We start from the raw sequence: 19,749 nt of genomic DNA, 5'->3' as shown, positions 1-19,749 counted from the left end.
GAAAAAGCAATGAGTTACACCAATACCTTGCATATAGGGTTGCTGCTTTTGTTTTCTAGTTGAATTGCTGTGTGTTTAAACAGCTACAGTGACAGGCAGATTTTCAACAGGTATATCCTTTCCCATCAGAGACGTGCAGTGATGCAGAAGTTTTTGTCTGTTTAGTTTTTTTCTGTCACTGCAGCTGTTAAAAGCACAACACCCCTGCAAGAAAAGAGTGTCAATCATATTTATCATAGGCTTCAGAAGCAGCTATATCATCTCCAATAGGACATATGGCTTAGAATAGACTTTCATGGGGAAAAAAGCATTATAGGAATTTTAGTTGCATCTTTCTCATTTTAACATTTTCACCTTTTTTTCTTTTTATAGAGACAATGATGATGTTGATTCTGAAGGTAAGAAGAATCCAATTTAATTGATAGTGGAAATTAGGAAAATGATTGCAATGGAACTTTAATAATTTGAATTGCCTAGAAGACATCCAACACATGAGAAATATGCATACTATAAAATTTAAACCTCTTCTTAGTGAACCCTAATAATAATTCTGTGGGGAGAGTCTAGTTATTTGCAACAGAAAATTCTCAGCATCTTACCCAACTGCATTTTCCAGAATTCTGAGCAAGAAGCCATAGCAGTTAAAGTGGTATAACACTGATATATGGTCAAAACATAAATAGATCCAGACTGGATGGCTATAAAAGGGGCTTAGACAAATTCATGGTGGGACAAGTCTATCAATAGCTAGTAGTGATGGCTATAGGCCATTGCCAGCCTCAGAGGCAAGATGTCTCTATATACCAGTTCGCAGGGAAGCAACAGTGGGAGAGATGGTGCCTATATCTTCATCACTTGCCTGTTGGCTTCTCAGAGGCAACTGGTGGGCCCCTGTGGGAAACAGGATACTGCTCCGGATGGGCCTTGAGCCTGATCCAGCAGGGCTGTCCGTATGTAGAACCGTACAGATAATCAGGAAATCGGAGAAATTGGATGTATACGCAGTATCATATACAATGTTCTGCTATGAGTGTATGTATACACTGTGCAATATATTTACAGTATGCCACATATTAATATATTATACAGAGTATAATAGATACTTTTTTGATTTCAGGATGGATTGGGATATTCTTGCAGATTCAGAAAAGTCTGATTTTAAAAGCATTAAAATCAAGACTAGGGATTTGAACTGCATACCATCCTCAGAAGATAAATAGCTGGCCTGGCACAATTCAATCTCTTCAGCTCCTATTTCTTAATATAGAGCTTCAGAATCTGAGTTTAAAAAATTGTGCCTTTAGATGTACCCAGCTTTGTTCTAGAGGCCTCGAAGTACAATATGCTTAGAGACTTGCAATATTTTAACAACCCCTTAGGAACATAGGAAGCTGCCATATACTGAGTCAGACCATTGTCTATCTAGCTCAGTATTGTCTTCACAGACTAGCAGCGGCTTCTCCAAGGTTGCAGGCAGGAATCTCCCTCAGCCCTATCTTGGAGAAGCCAGGGAGGTAATTTGGAGCCTAGATGCTCTTCCCAGAGCGGCTCCATCCCCTGAGGGGAATATCTTACAGTGCTCACACTTCTAGTCTCCCTTTCAAATGCAACCAGGGCAGATCCTGCTTAGCTGAGGGGACAGGTTATGCTTGCTACCACAAGACCAGCTCTCTTCTCCCCTTGCCTCTCTTTTTAGATTATGATCCCCCTTGAGACGGGGAACCACCTTCTCATTCTGTGTAAAGCAAGGATTCCCAGCTTTGTGTTCCCAGATGTTGTTGGACTACAGTTCCCATCATGGTCTATGGCCATTGTGGCTGGGGATGAGGGGAATTGTAGTTCAACAACTTCTGCGCGGGGCAGGATTTGGAACCCGTGGGGTAAAGTACCATGCACACAGATGATTTAATAACACTAATTATAACTGATGATGATAGCCTGATGTTACTAAGTATATATTAAAGCATTCTGACAAAATAAAATTAACCATTGATTTTTGGTGTTAATTTTTCAGGTCCAGGAAATGCAGAGGTAGGTATTGCTTTTCATGCCATACAAATGAGGTTTTGTGGTCATTGCTCTTCACAAAATTTGGCCAAGGGAGGTGCTACTGATGATACACTTCAGACTGTGTTCAGAGAAATGACACCAAAGAACAGGAGGTTATAAGAGGTGGGAATTGTAGTCGCTCACTTTCCGGGACCCAACGCCATTTATTCAAGGGCATGAATGAAATTAATGTTGTAAACTGCCTAGAGACTTCAGTAGTGGCCGGTATACAAATATGCTAAATAAATAATAAATCCTGGTTTGTCAGGAGATTAATGAGATCCAGAGAGCTGTGCATGTGCCCATTTTTCAGTTGTGTGCATACAAAAAGCAGTGTAGGAGGCAAGGAGTGTGATTGTCTGCCAAGCCTTGGCTGATTGAAACAAGTACACCCCACCCAGATTCCATCCCCGGTTTCTGAATAAGGTAGGAGGAAAAACTATCCTATCCCACTGAGGCTTTGCAGATGATCAAGCGTACTGCCTTCTACCTTGTTTTTCATTTTCAGATAACCGATAATCAGGAGCACACACACCTCCTGGAATAGGGTAGTATGTGTGTCCTACCCAGTTAATGATTATGTGAAGAAGCCCACAGTTTGCAAAGCAGCATAGTGAAGTGTTTGAAAAATAATGCCTGTGAAAGTTTTGAATTAAATATTTAGCAGAATCATTGGATCATGAGTAAAAGCACCCACAGAAATATTAGGCAGGATGACACAGGGAATTCATGCACAAGTAAGAATATGTGTCTGGTGGTCCAACTAGCCAGCTGATTGTCCCTAAATGCCTGTCTACAGGCAGTAATGGGCTGGATGAGGGATAACAAACTGAACTTGAATCCAAATACTGTCAGAGGTACTGATGGGGGGTGGGGTCAAGACCCGAGAGATGGTTTAGATCTGCCTGTTCACGATGGGGTTACAATCCCCCTGAAATATCAGGTAGGTAGCTTGGGTCCTGGTAGGTTCTGGATCCAAAACCTTCTCTGGTTTCTCAGGATGAGGCAGTGGCCAGGAGCACTTTTTATCAGCTTCAGCTGATATGTCAGCTATTCCCATTTTTGGAGGTAAATGACCTTAAAACAATAGTACACATGCTGGTGACATCCAGGCTGGACTACTGCAATACACTGTACATGGGGCTGCCCTTGTACATAGTTTGGAAACTGCAATTGGTACAGAATGTGGCAGCCAGGTTGCTCTCTGAGACAACCCAAAGGGACTATATAACACCAATTTTGAAAGAATTGCACTGGCTGCTGATATGTTTCCAAGTTAAATACAAAGTGCTGGTCATTATCTATAAAGCCCTGAATGGCTTAGGTCCAGGGTTCTTTGTCATGAACCCTACCACCTATTAAGATCACTCGAGGAGACCCAGTTATGGTTGCCACCAGCTCTGTGGCTGCCCCAGGGTTTTGGAATGCAGTCCTTGTCAAAATAAGAGCTACTCCATCAATGATTGCTTTTTAAAAGACCGTTAACACACCTGTTTTCTCAGGCTTTTAATTTAAATTAATTTTAAATTGTTTAACTGTTTTTATCCTGCAAAATTATTTTGTTTCACTCTGTGAATTGTTCTTAATTGTTTTTATTCTGTGGAAGTGCTTTGTTTGTTTTTATCTTTATATTGTAATTTGGATTGTGTACACCGCCTAGAGATTTATATATCAGGTGGTATAGAAATATGATAGATAGATCGATATACCATGGATTCATTGCAGAATATTCAGGTTTATATCCTACCCTTCCTCCAAGTTGCTCAGAGCAGCATAAAGGGCTCTCCTTTCCCCACAACCTGTTTATCCTCACAGTAATCCTGTGAGGTAGGTTAGATTGACTGGCCCAACATTACCTGGAGGCATTACAGACGGGGCTGTTACCCCGAATCTCCTTCGGGAGAGAGTGTGAGTGTTCACACACCAGCCAAACCTACCCTGAATTTCCTTTGAGATCCTTGAACCCACTCCACACACAAATCGGGCTTTGTCTTGCAAATTCTAGCTTCTCTCAAAGTATTTCTAGGTTTTTAAAATGCTGGTTTTCAGCTACTTTTTCTGAAAACGCAAATAGGGAGAGGCACTGACGTAGAATCATTTGTATGATAAGAGGGATACTCTCTTTACAAATGCAGATGTACCTCTTTAGTAATCTTGGCTAGAAGGAAAACACTATGTGAACTTGCATCAAAAGCAAACCAGAGAGCAGAGGGGAAGGGCTGCCTCCCTCAGTGCTGTGAGTATAATTCGAAGTGGCTTCGCTCAGCATTTACCCCGCAGCATGAAGCCAAGTGCGAATAACTCCCTGGTGAGCTTCACAGCTAAGTGGGGATTTGAACCCAGGCTGCTCAGTTCACCACTCTAACCAGCTGTCTCTGCACGCTGAACAAAACTGTTGTATGTGATGAGCTCTGGGCAATATTGATGTCCTGGGCATGGAGTCAAAGGTACCCACCCACTTGCAGAAAACCTCTTCATCTTGTGGAAGGGCTGTTAGTCTTGCCTGAGAAGAGTGACCACAGACCCAGAGACGTTTCTCCATTTATGCAAGCTCTTGTGCAAAGTCTTGCACAAGCTCTTTTCAAGACCTTGTGATGGCCCCTTGAATTTTTGTGCTATAGCCTGTATCTTCCTTATCACTGTGGGTGAAACTACATGCTATGTAGTGCATGTCCTTAGAGATGCAATGGATAACTTTTCTGTCCTAAACAGGAGCTGTGAGCTGTGCTATTCTGGATCGGGACTATAGCATTTAACACAGAAATGTTAAGCAGACCACTGTATTGCTGCCCTTAGTGTAACGTGTAGGTTGGTCCTATCTTCCTTACATGGGCTAACATGCAAAGCAGCATTCCAAGAGGCTGTGTCCTGGCAAGCAGAGTCTTCCTGAGGAGCTGAGTGGGGAAGGGAGGAGCATTTCCACTGATCTCCCCTGACTTTTCAAGTGCTCTTTGCCTTCTAGAAGTACAGCCCTCAGAGACATATTTCTAGAAGGCAAAGAGCACTTTTGGAGGCAGGGGAGATAGCAGAAATCACTTCCCGCCCTGCACCCTCTGCGTGCTCTGCTGCTCAGGAAGAACCTGGCTGAGTTAAGAGCAGCTTCTCTTTACAAGCCTGTCCTCGGAATGCTGCTCTAAATATCTGCCACTTAAGCCGACCCCTGAAACACTGCTTTACGTACCGTGCAAGGGAATGCGGGCGGCTGGAGCACCACCCCACACCCCTGCACACAATTCAGCACCACCAATGAGGCTGTGTTGCAGCTCAAGACTGCTGTGTTCCTGAGGCAGGGTGTGAAATGCAGCCTCCCTTATGTGTTATTTATTTATTTATTTATTGTTAATTTTTTATTCCACCTTTCATTAGAACAATCTCAAGATGATTTGCAAAATATTTAAAACATTAAGAACATAAGAAAAGCCCTACTGGATCTGGCCCAAGGTCTATCTAGTCCAGCATCCTGTTCGCACAGTAGCCCACCAGGTACCTCTGAGAAGCCCACAGGCAAGAGGTGAGGGCTTTTCCCTCTCTCTTGCTGTTTCTCCCCTGCAACTGGTATTGAGAGGCATTTTGCCTCTGAGGAGGTGGCCTATAGTCCTCAGACTAGTAGCCATTGATTGACCTGTCCTCAATTAATTTATCTAAACCCTTCTGAAAGCCATCCAGGCTGCTGGCTGCCACCACATCTTGTGGCAGAGGATTCCATAGGTTGATTGTACATTGCATGAAAAAGAACTTCCTTTTGTCAGTTCTAAATTTCTTGGCAATCTAAGACGATAAAACAATTATAAAATAAAAATATTAAATTGGAATATAAAAATACAAATCTAATTAAAAGTTTTAAAAACATAAACAACAGGACTTTAATATAAAATAAAGAATATTGTGTACATATTAGATTAGATTAAATATTAGTAATTATGATTTATTATAAAATAATATAAAATGTACCTTCCTCCCACTCTTTCCTCTCCCCTTGTTAAATGTGGGGGAGGGGGACACCTTGCTGCCTCACTGGTGCCTCAATACTCTGCAGTCTGAGGCGCCTTGCCTCATGGAAGAGCCGCCCATGACCGCAGGGCGGAAGCAGCAGCACTCCATGGTCAGGGCTCCATGCATGCAGTTGCATGATGCGACACCCATTATTTGCATTGGAACTACCTGCACTGATCCCTCATCACAGAGCACTGCTGCCCTTTAGCATTGCCGCATCAGCAGTGCCTACACACATGCAGGGGCATAGGGGTTGCTCCAGCCTTGCTAGTACGTAAGCCACTGAGACTTTGCAAAGCGAGTTCATGGAACTGCACTATGTCGTTTCCCCCTTTGGCTCACTGTCCTTGGATCCAAGCCTTTGCATAGCAGAATGAAATTTTATTTTATTTATTTCTTACACCCTGCTAACTTGACAAAGAGGCACCTTTTACCGTGGTGATTCTCTTTATTTAGCAGGGGGAGAGTAACTGGCCCTGTCCAGTTATGTTTCCTTTAAATTGTGAGCCCTTTGGGGACAGGGATCCATTTTATTTATTTATTATTTCTCTATGTAAAACCTCCCTTAGCCATTTTTGGAAGGGCGGTATAGAAATCAAATTATTATTATTATTACAACATTCATATCCTATTCTTCGTCCAAGGAGCACAGAGCAGTGTACAGGGTTATGTTTATCTTCACAACAAACCCTGTGAGGTAGGTTAAGCCGAGAGAGAAGTGACTGGCCCAGAGTTGCCTAGTTAGTTTCATGACTGAGTGGGGATTTGAACTCAAGTCTCCTTGGTCCTACCAACACTCTAACCACTACATGATGGTTCTACACAGGAACTCATCTGAACTATCATTTGTGGGTGAAATGATTGAGTGACCTTATATTTGTCCGAGTGCATTTGCTGCTACGTCTTTATGCCATCTATTTTTAATCTGCTACACTTGAACCGGAATATAATTGTCTCTTTCTTATTCAAGTCTGTTTCTAACAATGAAGACTGAAAAATCTGTACTTTTCCCCCTATTTAGGGTCAGAACAGTAGTGGGGAGCAGGAAGAATATGAAGACCTAGATGAGATGAGGTATGAGTTAATAAGCTTTACAGATAAAACGGGTCCCTGACTACCAAAATCCCACAACCAAAGTGGGGGAGAGAGAAACAGAAAAACAATAATGCAAGCTAAAGTAAAGTGTGCCGTCAAGTCGGTGTCGACTCCTGGCGCCCACAGAGCCCTGTGGTTGACTTTGGTAGATTACAGGAGGGGTTTACCATGGCCATCCCCCCTGCAGCATGAGATGATGCCTTTCAGCATCTTCCTATATCCCTGCTGCCCGATATGGGTGTAACCCATAGTCTGGGAAACATAGCAGCAGGGATTCGAACTGGCAACCTCTGGCTTGCTAGTCAAATCATTTCCCTGCTGTGCCATTAGGTGGCTACAATGCCAGCTAAGCATGATTTAATTAAGGTATTTAAGAGAACACCTTTTTTGTATGAACTCCAGCATTTGTTAAGATCATCTGAGTACCTGCATTTGCTGTTCTCTCTGGCAGCGACTCGGGGTTGGGCCTCCCCCCACCCAGCTTTGGAATTTGCTGCCTGCAAGAGTTAGAATTGTAGTAGTAGTAGTAGTCTACTACTACACTAAGTAGTAGTATAAAGGCTACAGTAGCTTTTAGGAAGGCTCTGAAAACATATCTGTTCAACCAGGCTTTTGGTTAGGTTTCCAATTGTTTCATGGCTTTAATGTTATCTGTTTTAACTGTTTTAATTGTTCAGCTATTTTAATTGTTTTTATTGTGTTGTTATATTTGCCAATCATTTGTAAACCACCATGAGACTTTCTAATTTGGCAGTATAGAAACGTGATGAATAAGTAAATTATTTAAAAAATAATGAGCACCTTAGCAAGAATGTGCACAAAAGAGCCTGACACAGAATTGGGGCTTCCCTTACTGTCTTAAGCATGATAGAAAGAACGGGTTAACAGTCCTCTCTGCATGCAGCTCCCAGTATATCTTGCTCATAGGACATCTGCTGTTTTTGTGTTGATGCAAAAATCACAGATTCAAAATTTTAGATAAGTGTCCCAAACAAAGCATCACGTTTCCAAACACTGATCTCAGTATATCTTGGATTGTCAGATGTTTTGAACAAACATTGGATGGATATCTCTTTTATGACACACTTGTAAAGGGCAGTATACTTATGATGTGAGAGATACATGACCAGATCTCCCAATATTGATTAGTTGGTGGTTGTTTTTTAAGCTTAAAAGCCACTGTGGGGCTCCCAAAGTGGTCTCAAGAAGTGAAGTTGGGGGAGAGGCATGCTGTTTTCCCTCTGCCCACCCCAACCTACTAGTAATCCTGTACTCCTTCTAGTAATCCTGTACTGTACTTAGAAAGGGACATGTATCCCTCAGCAGGGCTAGTAGCAGCTAGAAACTGAGGTCCCAGGTTCAATCCCAGGCATATTGAGGTAGACTGGGAAAGTCTCCATCTGAAGCCTGAGAGAGCTGCCGCTAATGAGTGCCGTACTTAGCTAGACTGACCAATTGTCTGACTCCGCAGAAAGCAGAATCATATGTTCATGTACAGGGCTGGTTTTCACCATTGATCTAATGTCAGTTAGGCAGGAATCTGAGATCCCTTTAGCACTTACTCTCCCATGGAGCATGTCAGGAGAACTCACAATTTTTTGGCGACCTCCAGTTGGCAGCACGCCAACCCGACACGAAACCGAAATGGTCAAGCTAACTTCATATCCTGATTATGGATATCAGCTTCATGTCGGCTTCCTGTTTCGACAATTCCCACCACCACCACCCTGCTGCCAGAAAATTGTGAGTTCTCATGATGCTCCATGGAAGGGCAAGCACAGGTGGAATCTCGGATTCCCACCTAACTAACATTTAGAGCGATTGTGAGGACTGGTCCATAGTGTGGGGGATGATTCAAGTCATGAAAACATTTCCGAGGAGAAATGGATAAACTGCACAAACACACACACACACCCGCATCATTGCCTTTATTCAGTTTACACACACAAACACTCTGCTGTGCTATTAATGTTTCTAAAATGTTCTGGGTCTCCTAGGTCATGCGTAATTTGGCTCTTATTTTATCAGAAGTTTCTAGCTGATCACTGTGGAAAACAGAATGCTAGACTACACAGACCTTTGGTCAAATCCAACAAGAGACTGTAATACTGGTTTCCACTTCATTTCAAGTCACTTCCTCTGACATCCTCTCTAATAAAACGCTTGGTGTCCATCCGTGGACGGACACCAAGCGTGTGTCCGTGCCTCCCTGCCCTGTTCTGCGCCTGCGCAAAGCGCAGGCGCAGAACAGGGCAAGGGAGACACGCTCGCCGGCACCCGGCAGCCATCTTGGGCGGCCAGAAGCGGCCGCCCCGAAGAAGCCGGAGAGGAGGCGGCGGGAAAGTGACCGAGGCGGCGGCAGAGTCGCCGCCTCGGCCAAAATAGACGGAGACCGGGGGCGGAGCGGAGGCCATGTAACCTTAAAAAAAAAATTACTCCCGCGGCCAACGCCGCCGACCGCCCACCCTCCCTCCCAGCTGCCGAGTCCCCCTTACCCTGGCCGACTGCTGTCGGCCGAAGACAGCCCTTAATTTAAGAGGCAGAGAGGAGCTCGCAAGCAGAGCTCCTCTCTGTGCAAAGCCTCTTGCCGAACTGCCGCTTTGGGCGCAAGGGACGCAAGCGCCCAAAGCGGCAGTTCGGCAAGAGGCTTTGCACAGAGAGGAGCTCTGCTTGCGAGCTCCTCTCTGCCTCTTAAATTAAGGGCTGTCTTCGGCCGACAGCAGTCGGCCAGGGTAAGGGGGACTCGGCAGCTGGGAGGGAGGGTGGGCGGTCGGCGGCGTCGGCCGCGGGAGTAAATTTTTTTTTTTAAAGTTACATGGCCTCCGCTCCGCCCCCGGTCTCCGTCTCCCCGGCCTGGCGGGGGCAAGTGCCTGGGCCGATTTGGCCCTTAAAGGTGGGGGGGACGGTGGAGGGAGGGGGAATGGCGGCGGGGGGCCAGGAGCGCCGTTACTAGCGCCCGTTATTCAACGGGCCAGAATTCACTTGTGAGTAAATGTTTCAGATAGGTTTTCATTCCTGACCAGGGCGCTTTCCAGGTTACCTGCTCAACAGTGGCAAAATGCTTCAGTTCAGGAAAATCACATTCAGAACTTAAATAGCTAAGCTACCAGCAGGGGGAACAGTCTGGCAACAACTGGAAAATACAGCAACCTGTTTATGCCTGACATATGTTATAGCAATAAATCGCAGTGATTAAATCCAAAACTAGGCATCCGAATTGTGAACAGCACCCTGCTGACAGTGTAGAGACTTCAGTGTCACAACACAGAAAGTGCAGAAGCACATTTCACAAAAACATTGTGACCCCGTTGCAGGGTCTAATCTGGAAAGTGCCGAAGTGCTTGTTCGTTTGTCTCCTGAGCTGAATATCAATCTTTTTTCACTGCACAGAACTACTAGAGAAGAAGAGCAGAAACGGGAGAAGGAAGCAAAGAAAAAAATAGAGAAGGAACAAAAAGAAAAAGAGAAAAAAGAGCAGGAGATGAGAAAGAAGTTCAAAGTAAGGTCTTTTTCGAGCATGGTTTGAAAAGAAGTAAATAAACTAGATTTGTTAGAATATTGCATTTGGCATGCTGGATATCCCATTTGACTGAAAACTTCATATCAGACTGAACATGGTAGATCATTCAAGTTGTTAATTCTAGCAGAAAGTCTGAATGAAAGTGTTATTCTCTATGACGGGGCAGGCGGAAGGTGGATTGGGATTTATTGGGTGATTTGCAGTAGTTCAGACGTCAGTATTTCTGGCTCTCATCTCAAGTAAAGCTGAAAGTAAAAATAATTATTTGCCATAACTGGCAAGTCACTGGTGCCTATTTCTCAGGCTATGTTTCTCCCCTGTAAAACATGGCTATTAATTGGTAGCCTTGGACCAGACAGGGCAGTCCTTAGGGCAGGGCAAGCAGGACAACTGCCTAGGCCCCACTCTTGTTGCTGCCATTAGCATTAATTAAAAGGGGGACCCACTTTCTCTGATTTGCCACAGGCTCTGCACCCCACCAGGACTTTCTAAAGTCATCCCTGGGTCCATGTCTTTGTGCGGCACTGCTGGCTGCTTTTAGTGTTTTGTGATATGTTATAATTCAGATGTAGGTTTGTCCTTGGGCCTGTTTGGATGATACCACCACTCCCACACAATTTATCACATGTGGGAGCCTCTTCATCTGAATGGCCTCTCCACACATGCTCCAAATAGTTGATTAAAGTATTTGGAGCACATGTAGAGGGGCCATTCAGATAAACGGCCCCCTCATGCAATAAAAGGACATGCTGGGAGGGCACTGCGACATCCTCAGAGGATATCCCAATGGGCACACACTTGGTGCATCCCCTTCCTAATCAGGTGGGCAGGATGGTATCATCCAAACCTTTGTTTGCGGAGGTTATTCCAGTGTGCGGATGGCTTATGCGGTACAGTAGGCAATTGCCACCTGGGCCACCATTTGCATCTAGTATAAAACAAAGTAGATTCCACAAGTCTACATTCCACCCCTGCTATATACAGTAGATCCAAAGGAGAAAAACGGAATTATGTTGTCTTTAAACAGATGAGGGTAGCAGATTCAGGGTGGTGTAATGGAGAGTACTGGATTTGCTTCAGGAATTGGATTTACTTCAACTCCTTCTTCCACCTTGGGTGTGTCATATTGTATAATATGCCTCACTGTGTAACTTGCCTCACTGGGCTGTTGTAAAATAGGGGTTCTCAAACCTAGGTCCCCAGATGTTGTTGGACTTCAACTTCACAGTGACAGTGATTCAAATCGCTGACTTTCCTCGACTCTACCACCCTAGAATGCACCAGGGCAGGAAGCAATTACGTTGTATCCTTTTCATGGTACATTACTTGGAAAAGCTGGCTGTGCCCTGTATTTACAGGACACAGCCATTCCCCTGCCCCAGTAATGCACTAGGAAAAGGATGCAATGTAATGACATTGCTTCCTGCCCTGGTGTATTCTAGGGTTCTAGGGTGGAAATTTGAATTGGTGGTGCCATGGCTGTCTTCTCAGTAGCTACTCTCTTCATGGAAGGCTGGTTTTTCCTTTAAGGTAATCCCTCCCAGCCTCTGAGAGTTTTTATGTAATAACAATATGATGTGGTATTGCATCGAATCTATTGCCAGTATCGGAGGAATTTTTTTCTACAGAATTGTTTTTGAGAAGGATGCTCTGATAGGGATTGCATTGCCTCGGAACCAATTCACAGCCCTAGAAAGTTGTGGCCAGCAGCCAGGACCCCCTCCCCTCATCATAGGAACATCCCTTGGGTCTCTGGTGTGAGTCTGACAGTATGGCTGGTCCTGGCATGGTGCTGCAGCTGCAGCAATGATGCTAGAGGAGAAAGGAAAGGCACAGCGTGGGCAGGAAGAAACGGGGAGTCAGGGGGATCCTTCTCTTAATCTCTGTGGCTTGTGGCACAGAGAGGACTGGAGGAGATGGAAAATCACTCGATTTTCTTTCACCTAGTCTTCATTGTTCAGTGAGTTGCAGGCACAGCATGGGCACACACTTCCTCCCTCAGCACAATGTGCAATAGGGATGTGCACAAAACCGGTTTGCCCGGTTCGGTTCGAATTCGAACCAGGTGTGAACCAGGAGGGGGTGGTTCAGTTTTGGTTTTGTTCGAACCTCCCCCTGGTTCGGTTCAAATTCGAACCTGCAGCTCGAACCTGATGGCTGGTTCGGTTCGAATTCGAACCTTTGAACCACCCTGGTTCGAATTTGAACCGGTTTGCACATCCCTAATGTGCAACCTTTGGCCTTTTTCTAAGCCCTTCCTCCCAAGTAGGGATGTGCTCAAAACATGATTCGGCTTCCAAATCACAGCACAATCTCTTTAAAATCGAGGGCTTACCCAGCTCCTTTAACTGGAGGAGAGCAGGTCCATCCCTGCTCCTCCTCCGCTCACTGTCACTTCCATACTGGTGGCACTCCCTTAGCTATCAGATCATGCCAGCAGCGCTCTCCGTCAGCAGCCTGCGCATGACACCGGTACGCACAAGGCCTCCATGGGTAAGCCTCTTAAAGGGATTGCGCCACAATTCAGAAGCCAAATCACATATCAGCACAGCCCTACTCCCAAGCTTCAAAGAAAGAGGGGCTAGCTTCACAGCTCAGCCCTATGCATAAATAGCATATAACCCCTGCTAACTTGGCCAAGAAGCACCTTTTGATGTGGTGATTCTCTTTATTTAGCAGGGGGAGAGTAACTGGCCCTATCCACCCCCAGCACAGTACTTCCAGTGACTGTTGCTGGTGTCTATCTTATGTTTCTTTTTAGACTGTGGCCCTTTGGGGACAGGGATCGATCTTATTTATTTATTATTTCTCTGTGTAAACCACTTTGGAAACCTTTGTTGAAAAGCAGTATATAAATATTTGTTGTTGTTGTTGTTTTGGATTAATAAGGGTATAACCTGTATTTAAGCTCTATTTTTTAAGTGGCTCATCTTAAATTCAGTGCCGCCTTGTATTTAGGTAAATATGGTAGCTAATGCTTACTGACTCTCATTTCTTCCTTGGTGTAGCTGGCGGGTCCCATTGAAGTCATTCACCAGGCAAGAGCTCGCACAGACTGCAAAGGAGGAAAGAATGAGCTATCATTCAAACAAGGGGACAACATTGAAATCATCCGTGTCACAGACAATCCAGAGGGGAAATGGCTGGGAAGAACAAGAGGCTCCTGTAGGTATAAGTGTACAAATGGAGTGAATGCATGCTGATATGTTTAGCTGGCGTTTAATTTATTTATTTTAATCACAGAATTTGAGTTCACTCTTTGGAGAATAGGAAATGCCCTTAGGACAGAATTCTCAGCTCTGAAATAGGTATTTTCTTCATACTAACCTGCCATGGTTTATAATAGTTGTGCTTCCCATAAATAAATGGGTGCTGGGTTTACTGTGTGCCTGGCACTTGGGAAGGAGAGTAGCGGGGTGCAGAGTCTTTGCTGTAACCAGATTCCTCACACTAAGGTCTCCAGTGTTCTTCCTCTTTAGCTGACATAATGCAATGTCATTTTCATTGGAGGCAGGATTAGATTGGGTGGACTTGACTGGGGATTGTAGCATTTGGGTCTTTCCCAAGAAGATCTCTCCACTAATCTCTCCAGTGTGACCTCTTGGTCTCATGAATATGTCCCTTCTCAACACTAACTTCTCAACTCCACTAACTAACTTGTAGGAGTCGACAAAAACAACTGAGATAGATCTCGGTTTTTATGGCCATTTGAGAGCTGGGTTTTATCATTCATCTTCACTCTGATCTTGTGAGATGTATTAGGAATCTTGTGAAACCTTGTGCTGGAAATACTGGAAGTATTAGTCCTTCAGAACCAAGATTCTACAGACTAGTTCCCACCGGAGGGGGAAGTGCGGGGGGGACGACAAGTGCACCCTCCCCCATCCTTAAAGCCACCCTGCCCCCATGTTCGAACCGTTTCTAACACGGGAGTTCCGAACCTGTGTGGTATTCAATGAGGCGGGTCTCACGATCCGTGAGACCCGCTTTTGTGAGAACTGCGGGGAGAGCGGGCTAAGCCCGCTCTCCCCACAGATGAGTGGGCAGGGAGCCCTGGGCGGCTGGATCGGCCACCCACACAATGGCCAGCTCTGTGACGGAGCCAGCGGGGGGTGGGGGGAGTGGGGGCCACGCGGTCCCTGCAAGCCCCAGTATGCCCTGCCCGAGCGTGCAGGGCATACTGGGGAGACCCCCGAGCCGGGACGCGGCTTTTCGCCTCCCGGCCGGGGGTCTACTCATGAGTAGGCGCAGCACGAAGCCACGCCGCGGCTACTCACGAGCCTAAAAAGCAGGTTTTCTGGAGCGCTCGCTCCGCAAACATGCTTTTTAGCAGGGGTTCCAGAGTGGGTTTGCTGCTCCAGAACCACCGGGCTCGGCTGCGAGCCCGGTGATTCTGACGATCAGCAAAAATCGGGCTAGAGGAGGCTAGCCCGATTTTTGCTGATCGTCAGAATCGCCCCTAAGAATAGAACGCCAAACAGGTTCATGCAGTGTCCACCTTGGTTTGCATTTGGATAGGTGACTACATGTGAACGCTGTAAGATATTTCCTTTTGGGGATGGGACTATGGCTCCCAAGGGGAAGAGCATCTGCTTTGCTGCAGAAGGACCCAGTTTTGGTCCCTGGCATCTCCAAGCAGGGCTGAGAGAGACTCTTGCCTGAAACCTTGGAGAGCCTCTGCCAGTCTGGGTAGACAATACTGAGCTAGATGACTCCATTTAAAGCAGCTAGTCTGACCAGGGGCGTAACTACCATTAGGCAGGGGGAGGCAGTCGTCTCGGGGCCCCACTGCCTTGAGGGGCCCCCCAGAGACACTTCACATGACTCCCCATTGCCCCCTGCCCAGCCCCAAGACCCTTCAGCCACTTGCCCTGTTTGCCCTCTCTCCTGCTTGTCGTCCTGGTCGGCAATCAAAGCAGCAGGCAAGCTGCTTTTCTCCCCGCCTCTCAGCTGATCGGCGGGTGGGCGGGGCTTCCAGGGAGGCCTCCGTGTAGGCCTCAGTGAAGCCTGAATTCGAGTAGGCTGGCAAGCCCCAGGAAGAAGGCTGGCAGTCAGAGTGGCTACTACAGCTCTCTGCAGCAGACCCTCTTCCCAGGCCAGACAGCTCAGCCTTTGCCAGGTAGAATATGAATTCCTTTTTGTGGTTGCACTCCCCCTACCCCCTATGTAGGGATCTGCTTGCCATAGGGCTTTGATGGGGGGGGGGAGACTGAGAAGTCTCTGAATATTTATATTTAATTTAAAACTGATTGGAAAATTTGCTGGCTTAAAAAAAACCCTCTAAAAAGTCCTATAAGTGGCTTGTTTCATGGCAGGAAATTACAAAAACTTCTGGAACAAATTTATTTATGTATTAATTAATTAATTAATTAATTAATTCATAAATACACTTATGTTCAAGTGGTTTTGCAACCCAGGTCTGAGTGAGAACTGAGACATGAGTGAGAACTGTGACGCATGTGTTGTGCTTTTATATTTTTTCCCCTTAGGGTAAATCTGGCCAACATGTGAATGCAGCACCTCCATTCCGGAGGAGATGTGTGTTAAAGGGCTTTAAAAGCCTCTTGTGAAAAACCTCCTGGAATCAAACTTTACTGAATTTGTTCAGAATTCTGAGAAAACAAACATAGGCTCACCCTGCATGGTTGAAAGTCTCCTTTGCTAATCTGCAGCGAGGGGCCCATTTTAATAATTAGTGTTTCTAGTGTCTTCTCATTTGCTCAATTTTGTACATCTGTTTTTAATATGTTTTGAATGAGGACAGAAATGTGAGAATAAAAGTCCCCTGCTAACTGGGCAAAGAGGCACCTTTTTCTCTTTGTAAACCGCCCTGAGCCATTTTTGGAAGGGCGGTATAGAAATTGAATTATTATTATTATTAAAAAATTTCTCGGCGGGGGGGGGGCCCATTTAAGAATCTTGTCTCAGGGCCCACTCCAACCTAGTTACGCCCCTGAGTCTGACTCAATATAAGGCAACTTCCTATGTTCCTATATATTTGTCTAGTTCTTACCTTTTATTCTTGTTGCTGTTTTTATTATTCTTATTTTTATTTACTGTGCGGCTGTAAAATAAATCAACCACACCATCTAAAATGTGTTTCAGATGGCTACATTAAGACTACCATGGTGGAAATTGACTATGATTCTTTGAAAAGAAAGCCACGGCCTCCCATTCAGCCAAGGCACCCAGACAGTGACCAGGAACTGTACGATGATGTCGGGGAGCAGGATAGCATCAGCAGGTATGTTAGAATTAAAGATAGAACGAGATGGGGACCCAGAGGGCCAAATCATAGCCTGCCTTCCTGATGCCACCTCCACTCATTAAAACAATAAATAATGAGGAAACTGTTGTTTGACATGCTTACTCCTAAGAAGAATTTTTGTTTTCAAAAAGCCTAACAGAACCCTTTGGTGTTCACCGAAAACTCTCTTCCAGGTCCCTTCTTTGTCCAAGGTTAGGTGGAATGATGACCAAAGAGAGGACCTTCTTGTTCCTTCCTTCAAGGAGCTCAGAATGTTGGTGTACAGTGTACACCATTCCCCCTTCCTTGTGTTTTCACAACAACCCTGTAGGATCTTTACAATGCCCCCCCCCCACTAACTGAGCAAAGGGACACCCTTTAAAATAGTGATTCCTTTGTGAATACTCAGGAGGGGAGAGCAACTGGACCTACACAACCCTAGCACAGCATCCCTCCAGTGGTTGTTGATGGTGTCTACCTTATGTTTCTTTTTAAATTGTGAGCCTTTGGGGGGGAAAGTAGACAGAGAACAGTAGCACAGTAAAATGCCTTAATAAGTCTTTCAAGGTTTTAACAGCATGTCTGAACTAGGCAACTGTCCTGGTTGCCTGGGAAGCAAGGTGAGGCAAAGGGAAGGTGAGGCCAGTCCACAGGACTGCAGAGGTCCGAGGAAGCAAGTTAACTCAACACCAGCCAGAAGCAGACTGAGGCCTTAATTACCTCTCATCCCAGACTACCCCTCCTGGGCTCTGCCTCCCTGCCATAACTGTACTATAAACATAGATATTCATACCTTCATCCTGGATGAAGAACTTTGCATCTTCATAGGTGCTCTAACCTTCAGCTTAGGGATGTGCACAAAACTGGTTTTGCCAGTTTGGCTCAAATCTGCATCGGCCCGGTTCGGTTTTGGACCCGATCAAACCAGACAGTAATCAAGCTCGTTCAAAACAGTGAGGATTCCCCTTTACCAGTAAAGAGACAGGGGTGCTTGCCTAAGGGTACAGCAGGACGGAGAGGAGTAAGTAACTACTTACAAGTGCCACCGGTGGTGGCTGTAGCAGCCACAGGGTATGGGGGGTGGTAGCTCCCCCCCACCCCCGCCAGCCTCCCCCAGAGTAGGCAGGGCTGGTGATAGCCCAGTTCAGGCCTCTGCACACACGTGGAGGCCATTTTAGGTTCTGAGACCCCTAACCTGTTAAGCTGAGCCAGCTTGAACACCCCTACTTCAGCTTTGCTGCTCCACCTCATGGCCATTGGATTACAATATGCCAAAGAGCCCATTTTGTTTTCCATCCTGTTTGACCTCTCCGTGTAACTGCTGGCCATCCAAAGATTTGGGCAGGATTTTCACCAGTATGTGGTGGCAATTCAATCTCCCACTTCCTATGCTACTTAAATGTCATTCCAAACAGGGCGTATTGGGAAGCTTCCTGTTCAGAGAAAGCCTAGTCTGATCATGGTACCTCTGATTATCAAATACTTAAGAGAAATAGCATGAGATGAGCATCATGCCCTGCCTCTCCACTTCCCAGGGTCTTCTGTAGGGTATGCCTCCCCCATCCCCATTCTGATGCATCGAGCCAAAACAGTATCAGTCCAATGCAATCCAGACCACCCCCTGCATCTTCATGTGCAGGATGGAAGAATGACCTAGATGGTTATCAGAATCAAGTGGATAATTCAGCCTGTGCACAGCGCTACTCGATGGCTAGTTTAAATCTTGCTTGCAATATGTGTAGGTGTCTGCATAGATTGTGTATGTCTGTTGCACATCTAAGTACTAATGTTCCTTTTATTGTCTCTTCTTTTTTCTTTTTTATTCCATCTTTTAATAATTTTTTGTCTACTTTTGTTCTTATGGCCAAAGTGGAAGTGCCACAGGAGGTAAGTTATCTTTTGATTGCTATCTCTTTTATGTATAGAAATTAGTTCCAACAGAATCCAGAATCGGGCAAGCGTAGCACTGAGACCATGCCTGCCCTGACTTCACTGGAGGATTTCCCAACACGCTAAGTGCCTCTGATTCATGGGGTGGGGCTATGCACAAACACATATACCCTTTTGTTAGCGTCCCCAGTTGTGCGTACAGAGTCTACACTCATGCAGTTTGTACACAGGCTGGGTTGTATATAGGTTGGGTTCAGATGTGATGTGAAACTATGGTTTGTGCAAATCCTACTCAAGAACCCACACTGTGGTTTCAGCTTGCAGACATACAACAAGCAAACCATGGTTTAGAGTTCTTTTTCTGTTTTTGTTTCCCCTCTGTTGGGACGCAGCTTCCTAAGTTCATTCCTCTCTCCATGCTACAACAGTCTCTTGAATCAGAGCAACTCCCTGTTCTGTGATGCAGCCTGTCCGTGTTTAGAGAGGAGGAATTCTCTAATTAGCCTTCCCACCATCTCGCACTAAATTATAGGCACAGGCATTGCCTCAGAGTTGGGGGAGGAGGGAAGTATAGTCACGCTACTCCATCGCCTATCAGTGGGAGCAAAGATCTGAGCTCCTCCCCGGGAGTCCACCAAACCAACAAACCCCGTCCCTGCTGATCGTCTCATCTTCAGCAGCCCCTGCCTTAAATAAAACCCTACATTTAGGACACTGCTCCCCTCTTCCAGCTTGCTCCTTCTTCTCTGGCCAGGCAAGTGGATTGGCCACCCAATCCCTGGCCTCCCAAGGGGCCTTTTTCTCCAACTCCATCCCCTTCACTACCATTTCCACACAAAGCTGCAGCTGTGGAGCTGATATCATCGCTATTCCCTCTCCACCATTCTGCTGCCTCTTGGGCTGCCCCTGCCCATCCCCCAGCAGCTGTTGCCTGCCTCTCTGAGCCCTTCCTGAC

The 19,749-nt window shown here is 45.7% G+C and overlaps 1 protein-coding gene across 3 annotated transcripts in view; it reads left to right on the top strand.

Annotated features, from left to right (window-relative positions):
* FYB1 (FYN binding protein 1) overlaps positions 1-19,749 on the top strand; it is an 80,251-nt gene that overhangs the window by 18,729 nt on the left and 41,773 nt on the right. For all 3 annotated transcript variants that reach the window (XR_008317460.1, XM_053301570.1, XM_053301569.1), the window contains exons 3-9: positions 373-398; positions 2,015-2,031; positions 7,064-7,116; positions 10,528-10,636; positions 13,666-13,822; positions 16,763-16,901; positions 18,775-18,791. Coding sequence is in view for 2 of the 3 variants with exons in the window: in XM_053301570.1 (XP_053157545.1) it covers positions 373-398; positions 2,015-2,031; positions 7,064-7,116; positions 10,528-10,636; positions 13,666-13,822; positions 16,763-16,901; positions 18,775-18,791 (518 nt within the window). In the remaining variant the exon portion in view is untranslated. The remainder of the gene's footprint in view (positions 1-372; positions 399-2,014; positions 2,032-7,063; positions 7,117-10,527; positions 10,637-13,665; positions 13,823-16,762; positions 16,902-18,774; positions 18,792-19,749) is intronic.

This window comes from Hemicordylus capensis, chromosome 2 (genome assembly GCF_027244095.1).
Source record: "Hemicordylus capensis ecotype Gifberg chromosome 2, rHemCap1.1.pri, whole genome shotgun sequence".
In the NCBI taxonomy this organism is placed as follows: domain Eukaryota; kingdom Metazoa; phylum Chordata; class Lepidosauria; order Squamata; family Cordylidae; genus Hemicordylus; species Hemicordylus capensis.
Note: the sequence above shows the minus strand (reverse complement) of the source record. Positions and strands in the feature narration are given on the sequence as shown.